We start from the raw sequence: 16691 nt of genomic DNA, 5'->3' as shown, positions 1-16691 counted from the left end.
AAAGGATAGTTAAATACAAACTTTGGTGTAACCTGAACAAGATGCAAATATGAAGTTGACTTAAATGGAAGAAATTGAGATTGGGGAATATTAATACCAACAGCATGATCAAGAGATTAACTGAAATTTCATACAATCCTAGCAAGTCAACTCATAGGAATATGACACTGGAGAATGTAAAATACATTTGATACATAAAAAAACTAGCAGTAAGTTCATTTGAATATGATAGTGTTTGGTTTGACCAGAAGGGGAGCCTAGGCGCAACGGTAAGTTGTCGCCATGTGATCTAGAGATCATGGGTTCAAGGCATGAAAACAATTTCTTACAAAAATGCAAGGTAAGGCCGCATATTATAGACCCATCGTGGCACGGCCCTTTCCCAGAACCCGAATGCTTTGTGCACCAAGTCTCTTTTCTTAAGGGTTTGGTTTCACCAGTACAGAAATAACAAGAAATAATAGTTTCAAACAAGTAGATAAAGTATCTATTGAGTTATGTGCATAATAGTTTAATTCTATGCATAAGTTTAAACATATCTTTTACACACTGCATAATTTGGTGGTTTAGAATATTATCTACTGTCATAAATACCTTGGCTTCCTAAATGAATTCATTAATGCTACAACATCAACAATTACATACTCAATATCCAACCATTAGAAAAATATTTTCTGCTGAGGCATGCGCCACTGCATTAAGTAGAGAAAAGGTTATATTGAAGAGGGATAAAACCAAGACTTGATTAAAAAAATATACATATATATATATATATTAGGGCATGCCAAAAAGACCTAAAATAGTTTAGAAAAGGCATCCAACACACTAGATAAACTGTGATTTGGATGTGTTCCTCAGAGCACAAAATAAAGTGTACCAATGTGTTTCTCCAAGTTATTGGATTCGTACAATTATTTGGTCTTACAAGAGTTCCTCATTTCCCTGAATGTAAACCTCAGAAAAAAAATTTTCATAGTGTACCAATTGAATCCTCCCAGTTATCACAGAGTCAAGAATGGCAAAAAACAGTGCTTTAAAACAATGTGAAGTAACAATTAATTTCTTCTACCAGTTCATTAGCCTTATATATAACTGTAATTATGAAATGTTATGGTATGAGCTGCAACAAGCTTCCTGAATCGTGAAAATGACATGACCAATAAAATAAGTCAAGTTAATAGTGATTAATAAGGAAAAAGTTATCTGAAGCTAGGGCCAATAAGCTTAATTAAAATGGGCCAGTTCAAAATTAAATGAATTACACAAAAATGTATAACAAATAAAAAAGGGCAAACTTAAAATGCACAGAAGCATAGGAACCTATCGATTAACTATCCCCATAATGAAAAGTCTACTGTGAAAAATAAAAATAAGAAGAAAGAAACAACTAAAGGAAAGCACCAGAAACCCTAACTTGATCAATCCATAGAAATAATTTTGGACAAACATTAAAATATATCCAAAAATTTTACACAAAAAAATAAAAGATTGGAGAAGCTTACTACTCCAGTGGAGGTGTAAGTAGTGACGGTGAACTTGTTGTCACTTTGATAGTCCTTGTAGAGAAGATCTGAAACAACAATAAACAAGCAAATTAAGTAATAACATTCTAACCGATGAATCAAAATAAAGAAATGCTCCGCTCGGTTGTGGAGAACATGCAGGAAATGAGTAAAAAAAATATTTAAAATTCCACACACTTTCCCAACGAAACAAAAGATGGCAGTTGAGCCGAACATAGCTAAATACTTTGTACAAATTTGTTCTCTTAAAAGCAGAAGAAAATAACAACAAATGAAATTCGAAGTTCCATTTCTCTTTCTATGCAGCTTTCTTAGCAATCCTGCGAAGTGTGAAGAAACGAAAATGAAAAAGAAAAAGAAATGATAAGTTTACCTCTAACTTTCTTGCCAATGTCAGAGTAGAGACCAGGGCCCTTAACCATCTTTTCCTTTTTCTCGCAGAGAAATGAAGATCCAAGAAAATGGCGAGAAAATGAGGGTTGGGGCTTTAGCTCCTCGATGAAGAAATGTTTATCAGCGATGATGGCGAGGATTGACAAACTCTAATGCTTGACCTTTATCACAAAAGGGGGGAGAGCAAGGGTCTGCGGCCTGATTGGAGGAAACCCAGGACGCAAGGCGGGAGGAGGGAGGGATTCTTGTGATGGAGGCTTTGAGGTCATTAAGGGCTGAGATATCTGAGCTCACAGTGCGAGACTACATTGGGATGACGATGGTGATCATGGTGAGCATAGAGAGGAGGGAGAAGAAGGCCGAGAAGTCGGACATGGTTGGAAGTTTTATCATTTTGCAAATGGAGCGCATAGTATTAAAAGAAAAAAAAATGGGAGAAGGAGGAGGGAGAAGGAAATTTTGGAATTTCAAATTTTGAGGAGGGACGAGCAGAGATGAGGGTTAATTAGGAAGGGATTTTAGATTTTAAGCATCAATGACGGTTTCAAAACCATCACTAATACCCTATTATTAGTGATGGTTCTCTCAATCCGTCACTAATACCCTTAACTAATTTTATTTTTAATTTTTTAAATAAAGACACTAGTAGTGACGATTTAAAAACCGTCACTAATACCCTATTATTAGTGACGGTTCTCCCAATCTGTCACTAGTACCCTTAACTATTTTTTTTTTTTATATTTTTTAAATAAAAACACTAGTAGTGACGATTTCAAAACTGTCACTAATACCTTATTATTAGTGACGATTCTCCCAATCCGTCACTAATACCCTGTTATTAGTGACAGTTCTCCCAATCCGTCACCAATACCCTTAACTAATTTTTTTTTTATATTTTTTAAATAAAACACTAGTAGTGACTGTTTCAAAACCATCACTAATACCCTATTATTAGTGATGGTTCTCCCAATCCGTCACTAATACCCTTAACTAATTTTTCTTTTTTATATTTTTAAAATAAAAACACTAGTGACAGTTTCAAAACCGTCACTAATACCCTATTATTAGTGACAGTTCTCCCAATACATCACTAATACCCTTAACTAATTTTTTTTTAATATTTTTAAAATAAAAACACTAGTAGTGACGGTTTCAAAATCGTCACTAATACCCTATTATTAGTGACGGTTCTCCCAATCCGTCACTAATACCCTTAAATAATTTTTTTTATATATTTTTAAAATAAAATCACTAGTAGTGACGATTTCAAAACATCACTAATATCCTATTATTAGTGACGGTTCTCCCAATCCGTCACTAATACCCTTAACTAATTTTTTTAATATTGTTTAAATAAAAACACTAGTAGTGACGGTTTCAAAACCGTCACTAATACCCTATTATTAGTGACGGTTCTCCCAATCTGTCACTAATACTTTTAACTAATTTTTTTTATAATATTTTTTAAATAAAAACACTAGTAGTGACAGTTTCAAAACCGTCACTAATATCTTATTATTAGTGACAGTTTTCCCAATCCATCACTAATACCCTTAACTAATTTTTTTTAATATTTTTTAAATAAAAACTCTAATAATGACGGTTTCAAAACCGTCACTAATACCCTATCATTAGTGACAGTTCTCCTAATCCATTACTAATACCCTTAACTAATTTTTCTTTTATTTATTCATAAATATTAGTAGTGACAGTTAGTTAATTGTCACTAATAAGTGACTTTTAGTGACGAATTTAATTTGTCAATAATACTCTAGAATCGTAGCTAATATTTTTCCAAAAAATTTTTCGCGCGAAAATTGTTTCCCACACTGCTTTTGGTGACAAAAGTATTAGTGACGGTTTTAAAATCGTCACTAATAGTGTCGTATTAGTGACAGCTGCTAAAATCGTCACTAATGCTTACACTATTAGTGATGGTTCTTAAAAACTATCACTAATACCAACTTTTAGTGACGAAATTGATTTCGTCACTAATACTTTTATAAAAACCAGTTTTTTTGTAGTGACTGTCTACCTTCTGTTTTAATGCTCTGTATTGGGCTTTCGAGTAATTGGCCTTTCTGACGCAAGGCTCTAGCTTTTCCAACACTTTGTTGTAGTGGTATCTCTGCTAGTCATACCGTTCCTCTAGTTCCTGTATGTATTGATATTTTTCTTCAATTTCTACTTTGAACTCCTTGAGTAACTGGGTCTTACGACCGAGCGTTATTTGAAGTTTTTTTTTCTCTTTTCTCAGAATCGCCACTTCCTCCCTTGATTGCAAGCTCTGGATCTTTTGTCGTTTGTTTGGCTTGTGTTGAGGATCAGCTGGATCTTCCTTCCTTTGCTCTGGTGACTACTCCTTGGTTGCTGTTTTCAAAGCCTTCCTTTCATACGGATGCACGCTTTCTTTTGGTAGTTTCTTTCTTGTTGGTGCTTTTGTCGTCTGCCTAACCCGATGATTTACTCTGTTAAGCCTCCATAGTTTATAACTTTCCTTGGCTCTAGAGTTTTGATTGGTGGATTCTACCACGTGCACATGCCTCCAGGATACAACAAACTCTTGAACCTTCTTTTGGCTATCATCAGCCTCATATGCGAATTGAGCATCTGCCAACCCGTGGGTCATGGGTATGAATTGCATTGTGCCCACCTGGCTTCTAAACATGAGGGGTGCATAGGATATTCCTCCCCAAGGGCCTAATAGTGGGACCCAGTGGAGGTTTTCAAATTTGTATACCACTTTCGACTTCTCTATCCACGGTGCTTGCCATACGATGCCCTTGTTAACCAAATGTTGCAGCCTATCATTCCATTCAGTATTGCTAGCATGCTCTTTCCATTAAGCTACTTTAAACTTTGCCAAAGGGATCCTAACTATTGAGAAGGAAGCATGAAAGTACCCCTGAATACACAGCAAGTGACTCACTAACCAGACATATAATAATGGCACACAACAAGTCAACCTAGCATGCCTTTTGGTCCGACATTTGTTAAGTGACCAGAATAATTCTGACAGAATTCCATGGACCAAGTTAGCCCCCTCTTTTACTCGTGCCACGAAAGCAATGGTCGCGTGGTCAATGGTCCCCAGTTCCTTTGGAAATATAAGTAGGTCATAGATGGCTAGTGCAAACAAAAATAGATGGGCCTCTTCCCCCTCTTCCATTTTTAACAACTTTTTCAAGTATTCCCAGGTGATTTTCGAGTCTCCCAGCTTCTGGACCTTAACCTCGGTGACTTTGAACATTTCCTTGGCGATAGATGTTTGAGTAGGTACATATTTCTTGTAGGGTGTCGAAAGCTTGGCTAGATGCAATAGTGAAACGTACTTCTCCACGGTGGGAGCCAAATTCACCCCATCCAGAGTAAAACAACAATAAGACGGGTTCCAAAATTCCACCAATACTTCAATCACATTAGGGTTTATAGACATATGCAACAGAAAGCCAATGTGTCCATATATCTGAGAAAAGGTCAAACGACTCTGGGGCATCCATCCCTTCCAAATGTCTCTTAGCTCTTTCAGAGAATTGGATGGAGCATTAATGCCAACCCTGTCCAAAACCTCAACCACAGATCCCTCGCTTGCACTGTCACCCCACTGCCTTTGTTGATTTTCAAAATATAGCTGCACTGCTGATTCTGTTTCTTGATGAACCACCGTGTTCTCCATGGATGAGTTGGATTTTTACCAGAACCTTGGCAAAATAGATGGGGATGCCTATATGAATGGAAAATGTCAGTAAATATGCAACACATTTTAAAGCACATGATACACACCTATGAGATCATACGGAGAAGGATGGAGCCTCTGTCCAAGTGCCAGGGAAGGTATGTGCATAGGGTTCTCTGAGGCTCTACACTAGGTAAGAGATTATGGACGATCATGTGCATTTAAGCTCTATTCCCTATTAAAAGGTCCCCAGAATGAAACTTCATCCTCCCTCATAGAGGTCCGGACGAAGCTCGCACTGAGCAGAGTGGTTCACGGGTCCCCATAGACCCTGCCGCATGGGGACTAGCACTATTACACTCCTATATATTCCTAAAAGGGAAAGCCCGGGTATAGAACTGTAAAGGTGAGTGAGTTTAATAGTTTCAGCCTACACCCTCTACCCTACATCCATCCATTATTCCGAATTAAACACATGCTTTATTCACACAAAGTCATGGGAATGAGTAATCACATGCTTATCATCTCATGCTAAATCAAGGCATTCATTGTTAATCGCATGCTCATTCACTAGATAATGAAAACACAAGCAAAGCCAAGCATTTTGTTTAATTACTTACTGTGATTTATTCGCGAAGTATCTACAAACAAACTAAACATGTGGTCAATGTATACAAAAATAGGGAAAGAGCAATCAAGAAGGCTCATTAGATTTGGATTTTAGGATAATCCTTAATTAATCATCGGCTCGACTCTTAAGTGTCCCCAGCGGAGTTGCCAAGTTATCGCGACGTCCCAGACCCACCAGAAACTACTCTGGAAAATGGGTGCGGCCACGAACTAGAGAAAAAAATGGTTATTTTAAAAGGTAATGGTCTTGGCATCCCCAGCGGAGTGGCCAAGCTGTCGCGACATCCCGGACCCACCAGAAACCACTTTGGAAAATGGGTGCAGCTGCAAACTGGGAAAAATGGATGTGTGATTTTGAAAATATGATTTTCGTGGAAAACATGGTGTATAGAGTTGTCACTAACCTTTTAAAATGTGGTTAGAACACTTGATTGCTACCCCGTTAGGGGTAGAATCAATCTACATTACCAGAGTCGGGCTCGGGAGTATGATTACGTGACGAAAAGGTATTAGCACCCCCTACGCGCTCGTTCTTATGAACGGTACCGGATTAATAAAAAATTATCCCAAAATAAACATAATAAGCCTTTCAAAATTACTCCCTTCCAAAAAATAAATAAAATGCACTAAATAGATACTATATAGATACTCCATCAAAACTGGAGCTATCTAATACTCTGAAGAGTCCATGCCCTTTGTTGCAATCATCGGAATGGAAAATCAAGAAAATAGTTTACAAAAATACACTCCCGGGATTTTGAAATTTTTATTGAATTTTCTAAGTGAAAAGTAATATTCCGGGAGGTTTTTGGAATTTGTTCGGAATGGAAATGATTTTCTAGGGTTAAAAAAAATTTTGTGATTTTTCTAAGTGTGAAAATATTTTTTGTGATTTTTGTGATTTTTTCAATATTTTTCTCAAACTTCAAAATAGCACAAATAAAATTAAGACAAAAACCATGAAGGTAAGTCAAAAAACATTTTTTAGAAATTTTATGAGTTTTTTGAATTTTTATGGATTATCTGTGAATTTTATGGATATCTAAATAATAATAAACAAGTGAAATGGAAAAAACCGGCGTGAACCGGTTTGGGGAAGGAGCCGGTTAAACACTGACCAGTCCAGGGGAAAACCAGTTTAAGATCTTGGTCGAGACCATCTCAAGTCAACACGCATTGCTTTCCGCGTGGGTTGTGTGTGTTCCGATGTATGTTAAAATACATGAATGATGCATGATGCATGTGTGAGCATGAATGCATGCCCATGTGTATGCGTGGATGTGTATGTGCATGATTATGTGCATTGCATGCATGTACATGCATGAGCACGTGAATGTGTGTGCATGCCTGAATGTGTACATGCATGTGAGTGGTGTGAGTATAGTATACATACGCACATGAATGCATGGCCATGGGTATGTGAACGAGTGCGTATGACTATGGTGTATGTACATGAGTGCATGGATATGTGAGTATGTGTATGCGTGTACATGCTTGATTACATGGATGTGTTGCATGTAAGCTTGTTTACGTGTGTGAGTGTGCATGCATGCACATGCATGACCAAGTGAATGCATGTCTATGAAGGTGTTGAGTGCATGCATATGTGTGTGCGAGTATTGGAATGTCATTATAAATGAGGGAGTATTCATGTGAGTGTGTGTATGAGTGTGCATGCATAAGTGTGGACATGCATGAATGAAAGTGCATGAGTGTGGGTGCGCATATGCACATGCATGCATGTAAGTGTTAGAATTGCCTTCTTTAGACTTTAAAATATTGATGGAATTTTTTCTCATTTGTCTAGGATTTTTATGAATTTTTCCTAAATTTTTATGAGTTTCCTAAAAAAAGTACACAGATATGACACGCCTAGTATCGCTACGCGTCATAGTATGTATAGTAATAGAGGCGTATGGGACAAAAAATAAATCCACTTGGTTTCAGACTTGGTACAACCCAAGATCATCATTCCCTTTGGTTTGCACAACCAAATTTTTTTTTTTTTGAAGGTTACAAGAAGATCAAAAAATATAGAATTGTATCAAGAATTATGTACAAAAAAATTATGAGAATCTTTTCCGGTGTCGGTTAATGGACCCAATTGGTTCCAGGACACGAACCAGTCAACTCGGGTGAACCCGGTTTAAGGTCTAGGTCAAGACCAGACCACCACGTGGCGTGATGTGAGTGGACGGACAAGGTGAGTAAGGATAGCTGATGTGTTATGATCTAGAGCGTCTGCGGGGAGTGCGGATCCAAGGGCTGAGTAGGGGCCAACAAGCACTGATGAGGGGACAAGATGGGAGCGCCACATGTCAACGCACTTAGTCGCCCCTGACACGTTCTGACGCGGCTCGATCGTGGCCACTAATGCTAGAGACCACGGACGGCTGAGATGAGTGTGGCTAATAGAGGCATTCAATGCTGCAAGACGTACTCACCACATGTTGAGGTTCGAGAGGGGTCTTCAGGGAGTCTTTGGCGGGGTGCGTTTAAGCCGTTGATGGAGCATTAGAGCTACGTGGCCATGATCTGAGGTGTGGATTCAAGTAATGATCGACAACTAGGGTTTAATCGAGGGAGCAGGCATCTCCACGTGGCACTGAGAGAGAGAGAGAGAAGTGCAGCAGGGAGCTTTGGCTTCAGGAGGTGAAAGCTATTGGCTTTAAATGCCTAGGGGACCTGATCTGCCGCGTATCAGGAGTGTGTGAGGCACGAAGGGGATCAATGACTACAATGAACTCGTGGAACTCAAGTAAATGCTAGGTGTCGCCTAACAGTTGGTATGGCCAATCGTAACCATTGGTGAAGGTCAATGATCCAACAGTGAGGATTGAGTTCGTCATGGGACCAATACTGGAGAGATCGTAGCTAACCGGGGTGCGCAGAGTGAACAATGGTGAAGAGGGGGTGATGATGCATACGCAGAGGAGCGCGTGTGCTTAGGGGAAAGGCCGCAGGTGTTTAAATTCTTGAGGGTGACTCTGCCATATGTCCGGGGCTGAGGGTGCATGCGAGATGGCCTTTGATCTGAGCCATCGATGGAGCGTTTGATCCAATGGTGGCCATGAATAGGGCGGTCTGGTGCATTTGGTGTTAGCAGGCGAAATGGCTGCGTGTTGATCCCTAAGTGGGGCACGCACAGGGGCATCATTATGGGGGAGCAGGTGGCATTAATTGCTTTGAACACCAGGCGATCTCAGCCGTTGATGAGGATTAGAGATCCAATGACTACGGGGGAATCTCATGCGCAACCTTGATCTAATGGACTCAAACTTCGCCACGTGTCTACATCCTTGGGCTCGAGAGCTTAACTTATTTAAGCTCAAAAAAATCATCTTTCTCATTTTTCTATTTTCCCTGCAAACCCTCTCTATTCCTCTCCTCTCTCGCGCCTTCCCCGCGAACCAGTCCCGGAAACCTTAGGGTTTCTGTGTAAACTCCCTGCTGCTCCTTTGGAGGCTTGGCTCACTTGAAGAGATGCCTTACTCCCTCTTCATCCTCTCTATCTCCCTTCTCTCAGTTTCTCTCCTCTTTCACACTACTTCTCTTTCTTATCTCTTCTTTGGATCTCTCTTCTCTCTGTTTTCCCCTCTCGTTCTACTTCTCTTTCTTATCTCCTCTTTGGATCTCTATTTGCAGGTTTGTAGGATGGATTTGAGTGGGTTTCAGATCAAAGTTTCGGTTACTCCCTCCTAAAGTTGATGTCGAACTCAATTCCTAGCATGCTCATTTTGAGATGGTCGCGAGAGGGAGAATTTGAAAAAGAAGCTCATACAGTGACCTCCTTTGTGGACACGAGCTAAGTGATCCTATGCCTCTCTTTTTCTTTCATTTTCTTGTGTGTGATGTGTGCAATACTAATTGAATGTTGATTGTTTGATGCTTGTGATCTGGGTTTTGCTGTAGTTTTGGTTAGAATTTAGCTTGTAGGGTAGGGTTGGATCATAGGAGTGAGGCCGAAGACGAGTCAACTCGTCTTCGACTTGGTGAGTCGGGCGTGTCTAACCAGGGTTGACTCGTGCGAGTTAAGCTGGATGAATTTTGTGAACTCATGCATCCATGGGTGAGCCACATGGGCTCTACCACGTGTGCAAGTCACGTGTAGGCCTTAAGTGGATTGGGCTCGAGCATTTTAGAGAGTGAGTTTGGGCCTAGGCGAGTTGGCTTTTGAAATGGGCCAAAGTTTATAAAATAGGCCAGCCCAACAAGATTTTAAAAATAGGGCCTCTTGAGATTTTAAAAATGGGTCGGCCCTATTTGAAATTTCAAAACAGGGCCCCTAGTGGTTTTAAAAAAGGGCTGAGCCAATAAGATTTTAAAATAGGGCCGCTTGAGACTTTAAAAATGGGCCAACCCAATTTGAATTTTCAAAATAAGACCTCTAGTGGTTTTAAAAACGGGCCGATCCAATAAGATTTCAAAACAAGGCCTCTTGAGACTTTTAAAAAGGGCTAGCCTAGATTAACCTTTGGGTTTTTAAATTAAAAAGGGTTTGAGTTCAAGGCTTAGACCTGGAATGAAAGCGAATGTTCGACATTTTTCCTCTTCTTTCTTTCTCCTTCGGTCTTCTTTTCCAACTTTGTGTGTGTCTGTGCTCTGGCTTAGCGCTCTGAACTCTTCTCCCTCTGCTTAGTGTGCTCTAAATTCTTCAAAGTTTTATCCTCTGCTCCCTGCACTAAGAAGTGTAGAGCTTCCACCTATTCTCACCCCTCCCTTTTGTCCTCTTCTTCGGCAGAGTCTCTCTCTACTCTCTAACTTTCTCTCTCTCCTAATTCTCATAGGGTTTCTGTATGCCTTCTCTCTCTATTTTCACACAGTAATTTTGTGCTTCCCTCTTTCTAAAATGGTAGAACCTCCCCTCCTTTTCTGAATTTCTCCTCACTTCTCTCCATTTTAACGAGGCTTCTCTACTCTCTCTAGGGTCCCCTGCTATAGTGCCCGGACTCCCTATTTATAGGGAGTCCAAAGGGTGCTTTTGGTGCCAATTCACTACTCCTCTAACCAATTTCCCCCATAACAAAAGGAATATTACTTTCCAGGTGTCCTCCTCTCCTGGCACGCGTGAGTGTCCATTTCTTCTCTTTTTGGAATTTTTCTAACCAACTCATTCCTTTGGTGCGTAGGTGGCTTTTGCTAGGTGTCCTACTAGGACTTGCGGGCTTTCTTGAGGGCTTTTAGGTGGTGGTCTCAGACTGGAGGCCCAGGTATCTCAATTATTATTTTTATTTTGAAATTTTCTTATGGTTTTCTAACCAACTCTTATTCCCTTTTCCGTGCACAGGTAATTGGAGTGGCCAGATGGCAGCATGGGAATGGCGGGCTTTTGTTTTTCTGTTCCTGGGTTTTCTGTATTTTATTTATTTTTTATTTATTTCTTGTATGCTGATGTATGTACGCCCAAATTTTATGTCCTGCAACAATAGTTTGTACAACTTATTTTCCCGGTATAGTTTCCATTTTCTTGTATCTTTGTACTTTGCATTATCATTTTTTCTATATTTTGAAAGTGAGCCTGCACTTCCCTTTGACACCCACCTATTGTAATATTCTCATAGTTTACCTTTACTGCACGTGCCCCCCACTCCTTAATGAAACTCAATTTTGACTTCAGAATTTTGACCAGATAGCTCATGATTTCTCAGAAATTGACCTCTTCACAATAAAGCCTAAACTTTGATGAAACAACCTTATACTTACAAGACTCAATTTGTAACGACCTGGTTAATTTTCACATTTTTTTTATATTACAAAGTCACAAAACTTAATTTAGCAGATCATAATTCGCCTGGATCCGTGGGTATCAGGGATACATCAGAACATGTAACGAAAGCCTAAGTAGTAGGAAACATACAATCACAATATAAATACGAAAACATCCATCACATTAGCATAATGCTATAACCACAGTATTTCAGTATATACATCCCAAAAACAAGATCTAGGGATATTTCTCGCAAAATCCAACTGCCCTTACTAACACTTACTCTTCAAAGAGGGCAGACAAACAACACTAGATCAGCGGGACTTTTCTCGCTCTCCTATCTGGGGCTCCTGAAAAGTTTATAAAATTTTGGGATGAGACACCTTTCAGTAAGGGAAATAAACTAGTACCATTGTGTGGCAACATGAGTATTCCGTGTTATACATATACCATACAGAACATATTCAGTAATTGTTTTGTGAAATTTAGGAAAACATATATATCATCAAACATGGCAGAACATACTGCATTATCATAAACATGTTCCATCTCATATAATAATAATACAAAAACATTCTTGGTAGGTTAGCTGGCTGTTGTCATGTATTCCCCACATAACTGGGTTGTGTGGCTCGAAGGCGGGACCCGACAATGGTTGACCAACCACTGCCAAGTCAAAAGTACAGTCTGTAAGTCTGATGGGTCTACCTGACCTGGTCAGTACGTTAGGGGCGCTCACACACTTCTTAAAACTACAATGACCATCCAATCTCACACCATTCCGTACAGCGGCATTAACACAAATATCATGATCATGATGACCATGGACACATAGCAACGATACCGTGCAAGTGCTAGCCTAGACCAAACCAACCAAGTTTTGACACCATATAACATATATTGAAACAGTGATACATGTATATTTTATATCATTAATTTTCAAATCAATCATATCATTTTGCATATATACGTATATCATGAAAATCATCGGCTTGTACGCCGGTATTTCACATTTTACGATAGCTCGGCCCGTACACTGTTAAATCATAGCACAACCCATACGCTGACAAATCATTTCCATAGTTCGGCCCGTACGCTGGCAAATATATCCATAACTCAGCCCATACGCTGGCAAATCATACACATAGCTTGGCCCATACGCTGGCAAATTATACACATAGCTCAGCCCGTATGCCGACAAATATATCAAAATCTCGGTCCATACGCCGGTTTTCCATTATAAAAATTCGTATCATTAACACATTCCTAGAAAACAGTATTTTATAACAATTTCTATCCATAGCTCAACCTATACGCTGAAAAGTTCCTCGGAATTATGCCATCCAATTTGTGTTCATCGACGAAGTCGATTGCCTCCTTCCGTTCCTGTTTCCATTTCCCTTTCTTTTATTATTTAAATACCATTATTCTTCGAGTCGTTACACAAGTGGGCTTTTAATAAAACAAAATTGGGCTTAAAAGAAAACCAATTACAAAACACAATTGGGGCTTTTGTTTTGATAAAACAAAATTTAGAAATTTACAAAGTTTCCATCCCAAATTCTAAGAACACACAATTATAGGACTAAAAACTGATGAAAGGGTTCTAGAATTAACCAATGTTGGAGAACCTGAACTCAAACAATTTGACCCAAAAAAAAAAAACTTTGACTATGATTAAAGAGACCTATTATGGGATTTTGACTAATAAAGACTAATTTTGCAACTAGCCTATTTATGAAAACCAATTAAAACCAAAGGTCCCAAAATTAGGAGAATCTATCTTGAAAATTCCAAACTAAGGCGTGCCATTTTAATGGGCTTGATTTTCTAAAATCAAAGGACTCAATTGGGAATTTTAAAACCTTAATTTTGAAGCTCAGGGTTGCTTAGTGCTCGAAGTCAAATCTCATTTCTCCGGGCTTTTTTGGCGTGACCAGGTTAAAATTGGGGTGTCGACAACATACATACCCCATGTGATCATGAAGATCATACACACACACACACACACACACACACACACAGATATATATATATATATATATATATATATATATATATATATAATTCCAACACAAGAATTAAACAATTTTCTTTGTCTCATAATGAACTCTGAAGAAATTTATTTATTTTTATTATAATTACATTATTGCCCAATCCCTCTCCTTTATTCCATAATCAAAATATTTTCTTCAACCGTAACAACAACAAGTTTGAATGTCGCGACATTTGCCATGACTATGATTAACATTATTGTAAAAGCAATAGGAGTCACATGAGCCGTTATCGCAGGGTGTACGGACAACGCATTCATTTAAAGCTACACTCCCTGTTTCCAAACAATAACAACAAAATATTTAATCATTTCTTGTTTCCGAATATTAATAAGAAAATATTGAACCATGAGAAGGAAAAAGAATTAAAATGATAACATGCACCTACACACGCGTGCACACGCACACAAATATAAGTTCATATTACATATACTAAAAGACTTAACAAATTTTAATCTTGAAAAATGTATGACACAAGAAACACTCAGGGTATACAATTGTTAGCATCTTTGAAACCCCCAAAAAAAAAAAAACAACTATGTTTACAACTCTAAAAAAATTATAAATTTTTACGAGTAATTTTAAATGTTTGCACTTTAATATTTGTAAACTAAATTAGGACAGTTTGTTTATAATTTTTTTTTTGAAAATAAATATATCTAATCTAAACTGTATTGATAATTATAAAATATTTTACAATATATATACATGCATGCGAGCATGGATGCGTGGAAGGATTATGGAAAATGAGATTACCTAGAGTACTTGAAGCAATGAAGACAAGTACAAGGAGCACGAACAGAGTCGATGGAGTCTTCATGTTTGCGATACTGCAGATATGCATATGTGGATGTTGTTTGCCTATGAGAATTTATAGCTCAACCGTCAAGAAAATTTAATTACAAGGAAAGTCTAAGTTTTCTTCGAAAACCTTTATTTATGGGAATATCATTAATTGGTTTCATAAATGCAAAACCTAAGGGGATGTCAAGGACATGTTTGGATTCATTTCTATTTTTAATTTTCCTTTTTAAATAATAAATAAGCAGATCATGAAAACACTACTTTACTAGTTTTTAGTGTTCTCTTTATGTTGAGTCATTTATCTTATCCATACATTTTTATTAAAATTAAAACAAAATGTTCACGTGAATTCAAAATATAATTAAAATAAAAAAATAACCATAAAACTTAAAAAGTAATAAACATTATTTACAAGATATTTTTACTACAATTCAATTTTCATATATATAAGATTGTTCTTTTAAAGTGATTTTTGAAATATAATAATTAAGTAAAATAATTATAGTAATTTTTTATTGTAATATTTGAAATATTATAATTTTTTAGTACAGTAGTTTTACTATTTTATTCATATTTTTTAATTTTTATTTGATTTAAGGACAAAAATAAATATTTATTTAACCAAGTTCTTTATTTGTTTTAACTCTAGAAATATTTCATGTTTGGGATGCTGCAGATATGCATTGATGTTGTTTGCCTATGAGAATTTATAACTCACACGTCAATAAAATTGATAAGGAAAATTAAGTTTTCTTTGAAACCCTTTATTTATGAGAATATCATTAATTGGTTTCATAAATGCAAAACCTAGGGAGTTATTACCTTACTGGTTTTCGATATTCTACTTCTGTTGACAAATTTCATCTTGCGAAAAAACTGAAAACTAGATTTTATGATTTTATATTGTTTTGATAACCTATAAGAATGTTTTAATATATAGAATTAACTTTTTGGATTAAATGATTTATCTTATCCATACAATTTAATTAAAATTAAAACAAAATGTTTACATGAATTCAAAATATAATTAAAATAAAAAATATTCATAGAACTTCAAAAAAAAATTTAAAAAAATAAAAATTATTTACAAAATCTTTATACAATATTCAATTGTCATATATTTCTAAATTAGTTTACTTAATAAGTGAACTACTCAAATACCAAAAAATTTGGCGATAACTCTAAATTTTTTTTAAATTCATTTAATAGAGTCAGATTTACAAAAATGTTTGATTTAGCAATTAGCGAGAAATTGAGTCATTTCCAATTTTATCCCTTCTAAAATTTGAAAATGACAAAAAACTAATGCTCAAGAGGTTAAAAATTAAAATAATTAATTCTATTTAGTAGAAAATAAATTATATTATTTAAGAAAAAAAATATTGTTTCCTTATTTAATTGCTTGTTAATTTTATCAAATATTTATGCTTCTAAGAGTTGAAAAGCATCCATATTTTGATATTAGATACCAAATAATTAAAATAGTTCTCTATTTAAATTTAGTTCAATAAATTAGATTTGAATTTTGTGTTGAATGCATATTTTCTAGAGGATTATAATGTAGTGGTTTTGTTTAATTATTGAGAATTAATCAATCAAAGTGGGAATGAATGCAGATTGATATGCCAATGAAGTTTGAGATGATAATCACATTTGGCAAATAACAATAAGGACTCATAATAACATCTTCAAATGAAAAAAACTGTGTTCCGTAGATTACAAAAGTGAATGAAGCTACTAAGTTATTTTTTCAAATGCTCAAACAAAATTTTTAAGATTTCCTTTGATGTTTTTCCAACTTTTGGAAAGGAAAAAGAGTTGATTGAAACTCTAGAAAATTTTTTTGAATATTAAAAGGTGATATTAGAAAGAAAAAATTGATCGCGTGTTTCATAAAAAAAAAT

At 36.6% G+C, this 16691-nt stretch overlaps 1 protein-coding gene and 2 long non-coding RNA genes across 4 annotated transcripts; 1 reads left to right on the top strand and 2 right to left on the bottom strand.

Moving 5' to 3' along the window:
* Nucleotides 1–4272: 4272 nt before the first annotated feature.
* Nucleotides 4273–5592, bottom strand: LOC131160762 (uncharacterized). The gene is made up of 2 exons (XM_058116644.1): nucleotides 4850–5592; nucleotides 4273–4720 (listed from the first exon to the last, which is right to left on the bottom strand). The coding sequence occupies exons 1-2, from the start codon at nucleotides 5590–5592 to the stop codon at nucleotides 4273–4275; spliced, it is 1191 nt and encodes a 396-aa protein (XP_057972627.1).
* Nucleotides 5593–8112: 2520 nt separating this feature from the next.
* LOC131159928 (uncharacterized) lies at nucleotides 8113–11694 on the top strand. 2 transcript variants are annotated; one of them, XR_009137891.1, is made up of 3 exons: nucleotides 9565–9747; nucleotides 9868–11432; nucleotides 11510–11694. It is a non-coding gene; the product is annotated as an uncharacterized LOC131159928 (long non-coding RNA). The 2 variants fall into 2 exon arrangements; XR_009137890.1 differs by having other exon boundaries at nucleotides 8113–11432.
* Nucleotides 11695–14018: 2324 nt separating this feature from the next.
* On the bottom strand, nucleotides 14019–14876 carry LOC131159927 (uncharacterized). Its single transcript, XR_009137889.1, has 2 exons — nucleotides 14740–14876; nucleotides 14019–14258 (listed from the first exon to the last, which is right to left on the bottom strand). It is a non-coding gene; the product is annotated as an uncharacterized LOC131159927 (long non-coding RNA).
* Between the last annotated feature and the right edge of the window lie 1815 nt (nucleotides 14877–16691).

This window comes from Malania oleifera, chromosome 7 (genome assembly GCF_029873635.1).
Source record: "Malania oleifera isolate guangnan ecotype guangnan chromosome 7, ASM2987363v1, whole genome shotgun sequence".
NCBI lineage: Eukaryota > Viridiplantae > Streptophyta > Magnoliopsida > Santalales > Ximeniaceae > Malania > Malania oleifera.
Note: the sequence above shows the minus strand (reverse complement) of the source record. Positions and strands in the feature narration are given on the sequence as shown.

What these genes read in the sequence shown, in the direction of transcription:
- LOC131160762 (XM_058116644.1), bottom strand. Translation starts at nt 5,592, where the DNA reads ATGGAGAACACGGTGGTTCATCAAGAAACAGAATCAGCAGTGCAGCTA. An exon ending in GTGCCATTATTATATGTCTG is followed by an intron (nt 4,721 to 4,849) that starts GTTAGTGAGTCA and finishes ATGGAATGATAG; the next exon opens with GCTGCAACATTTGGTTAACA.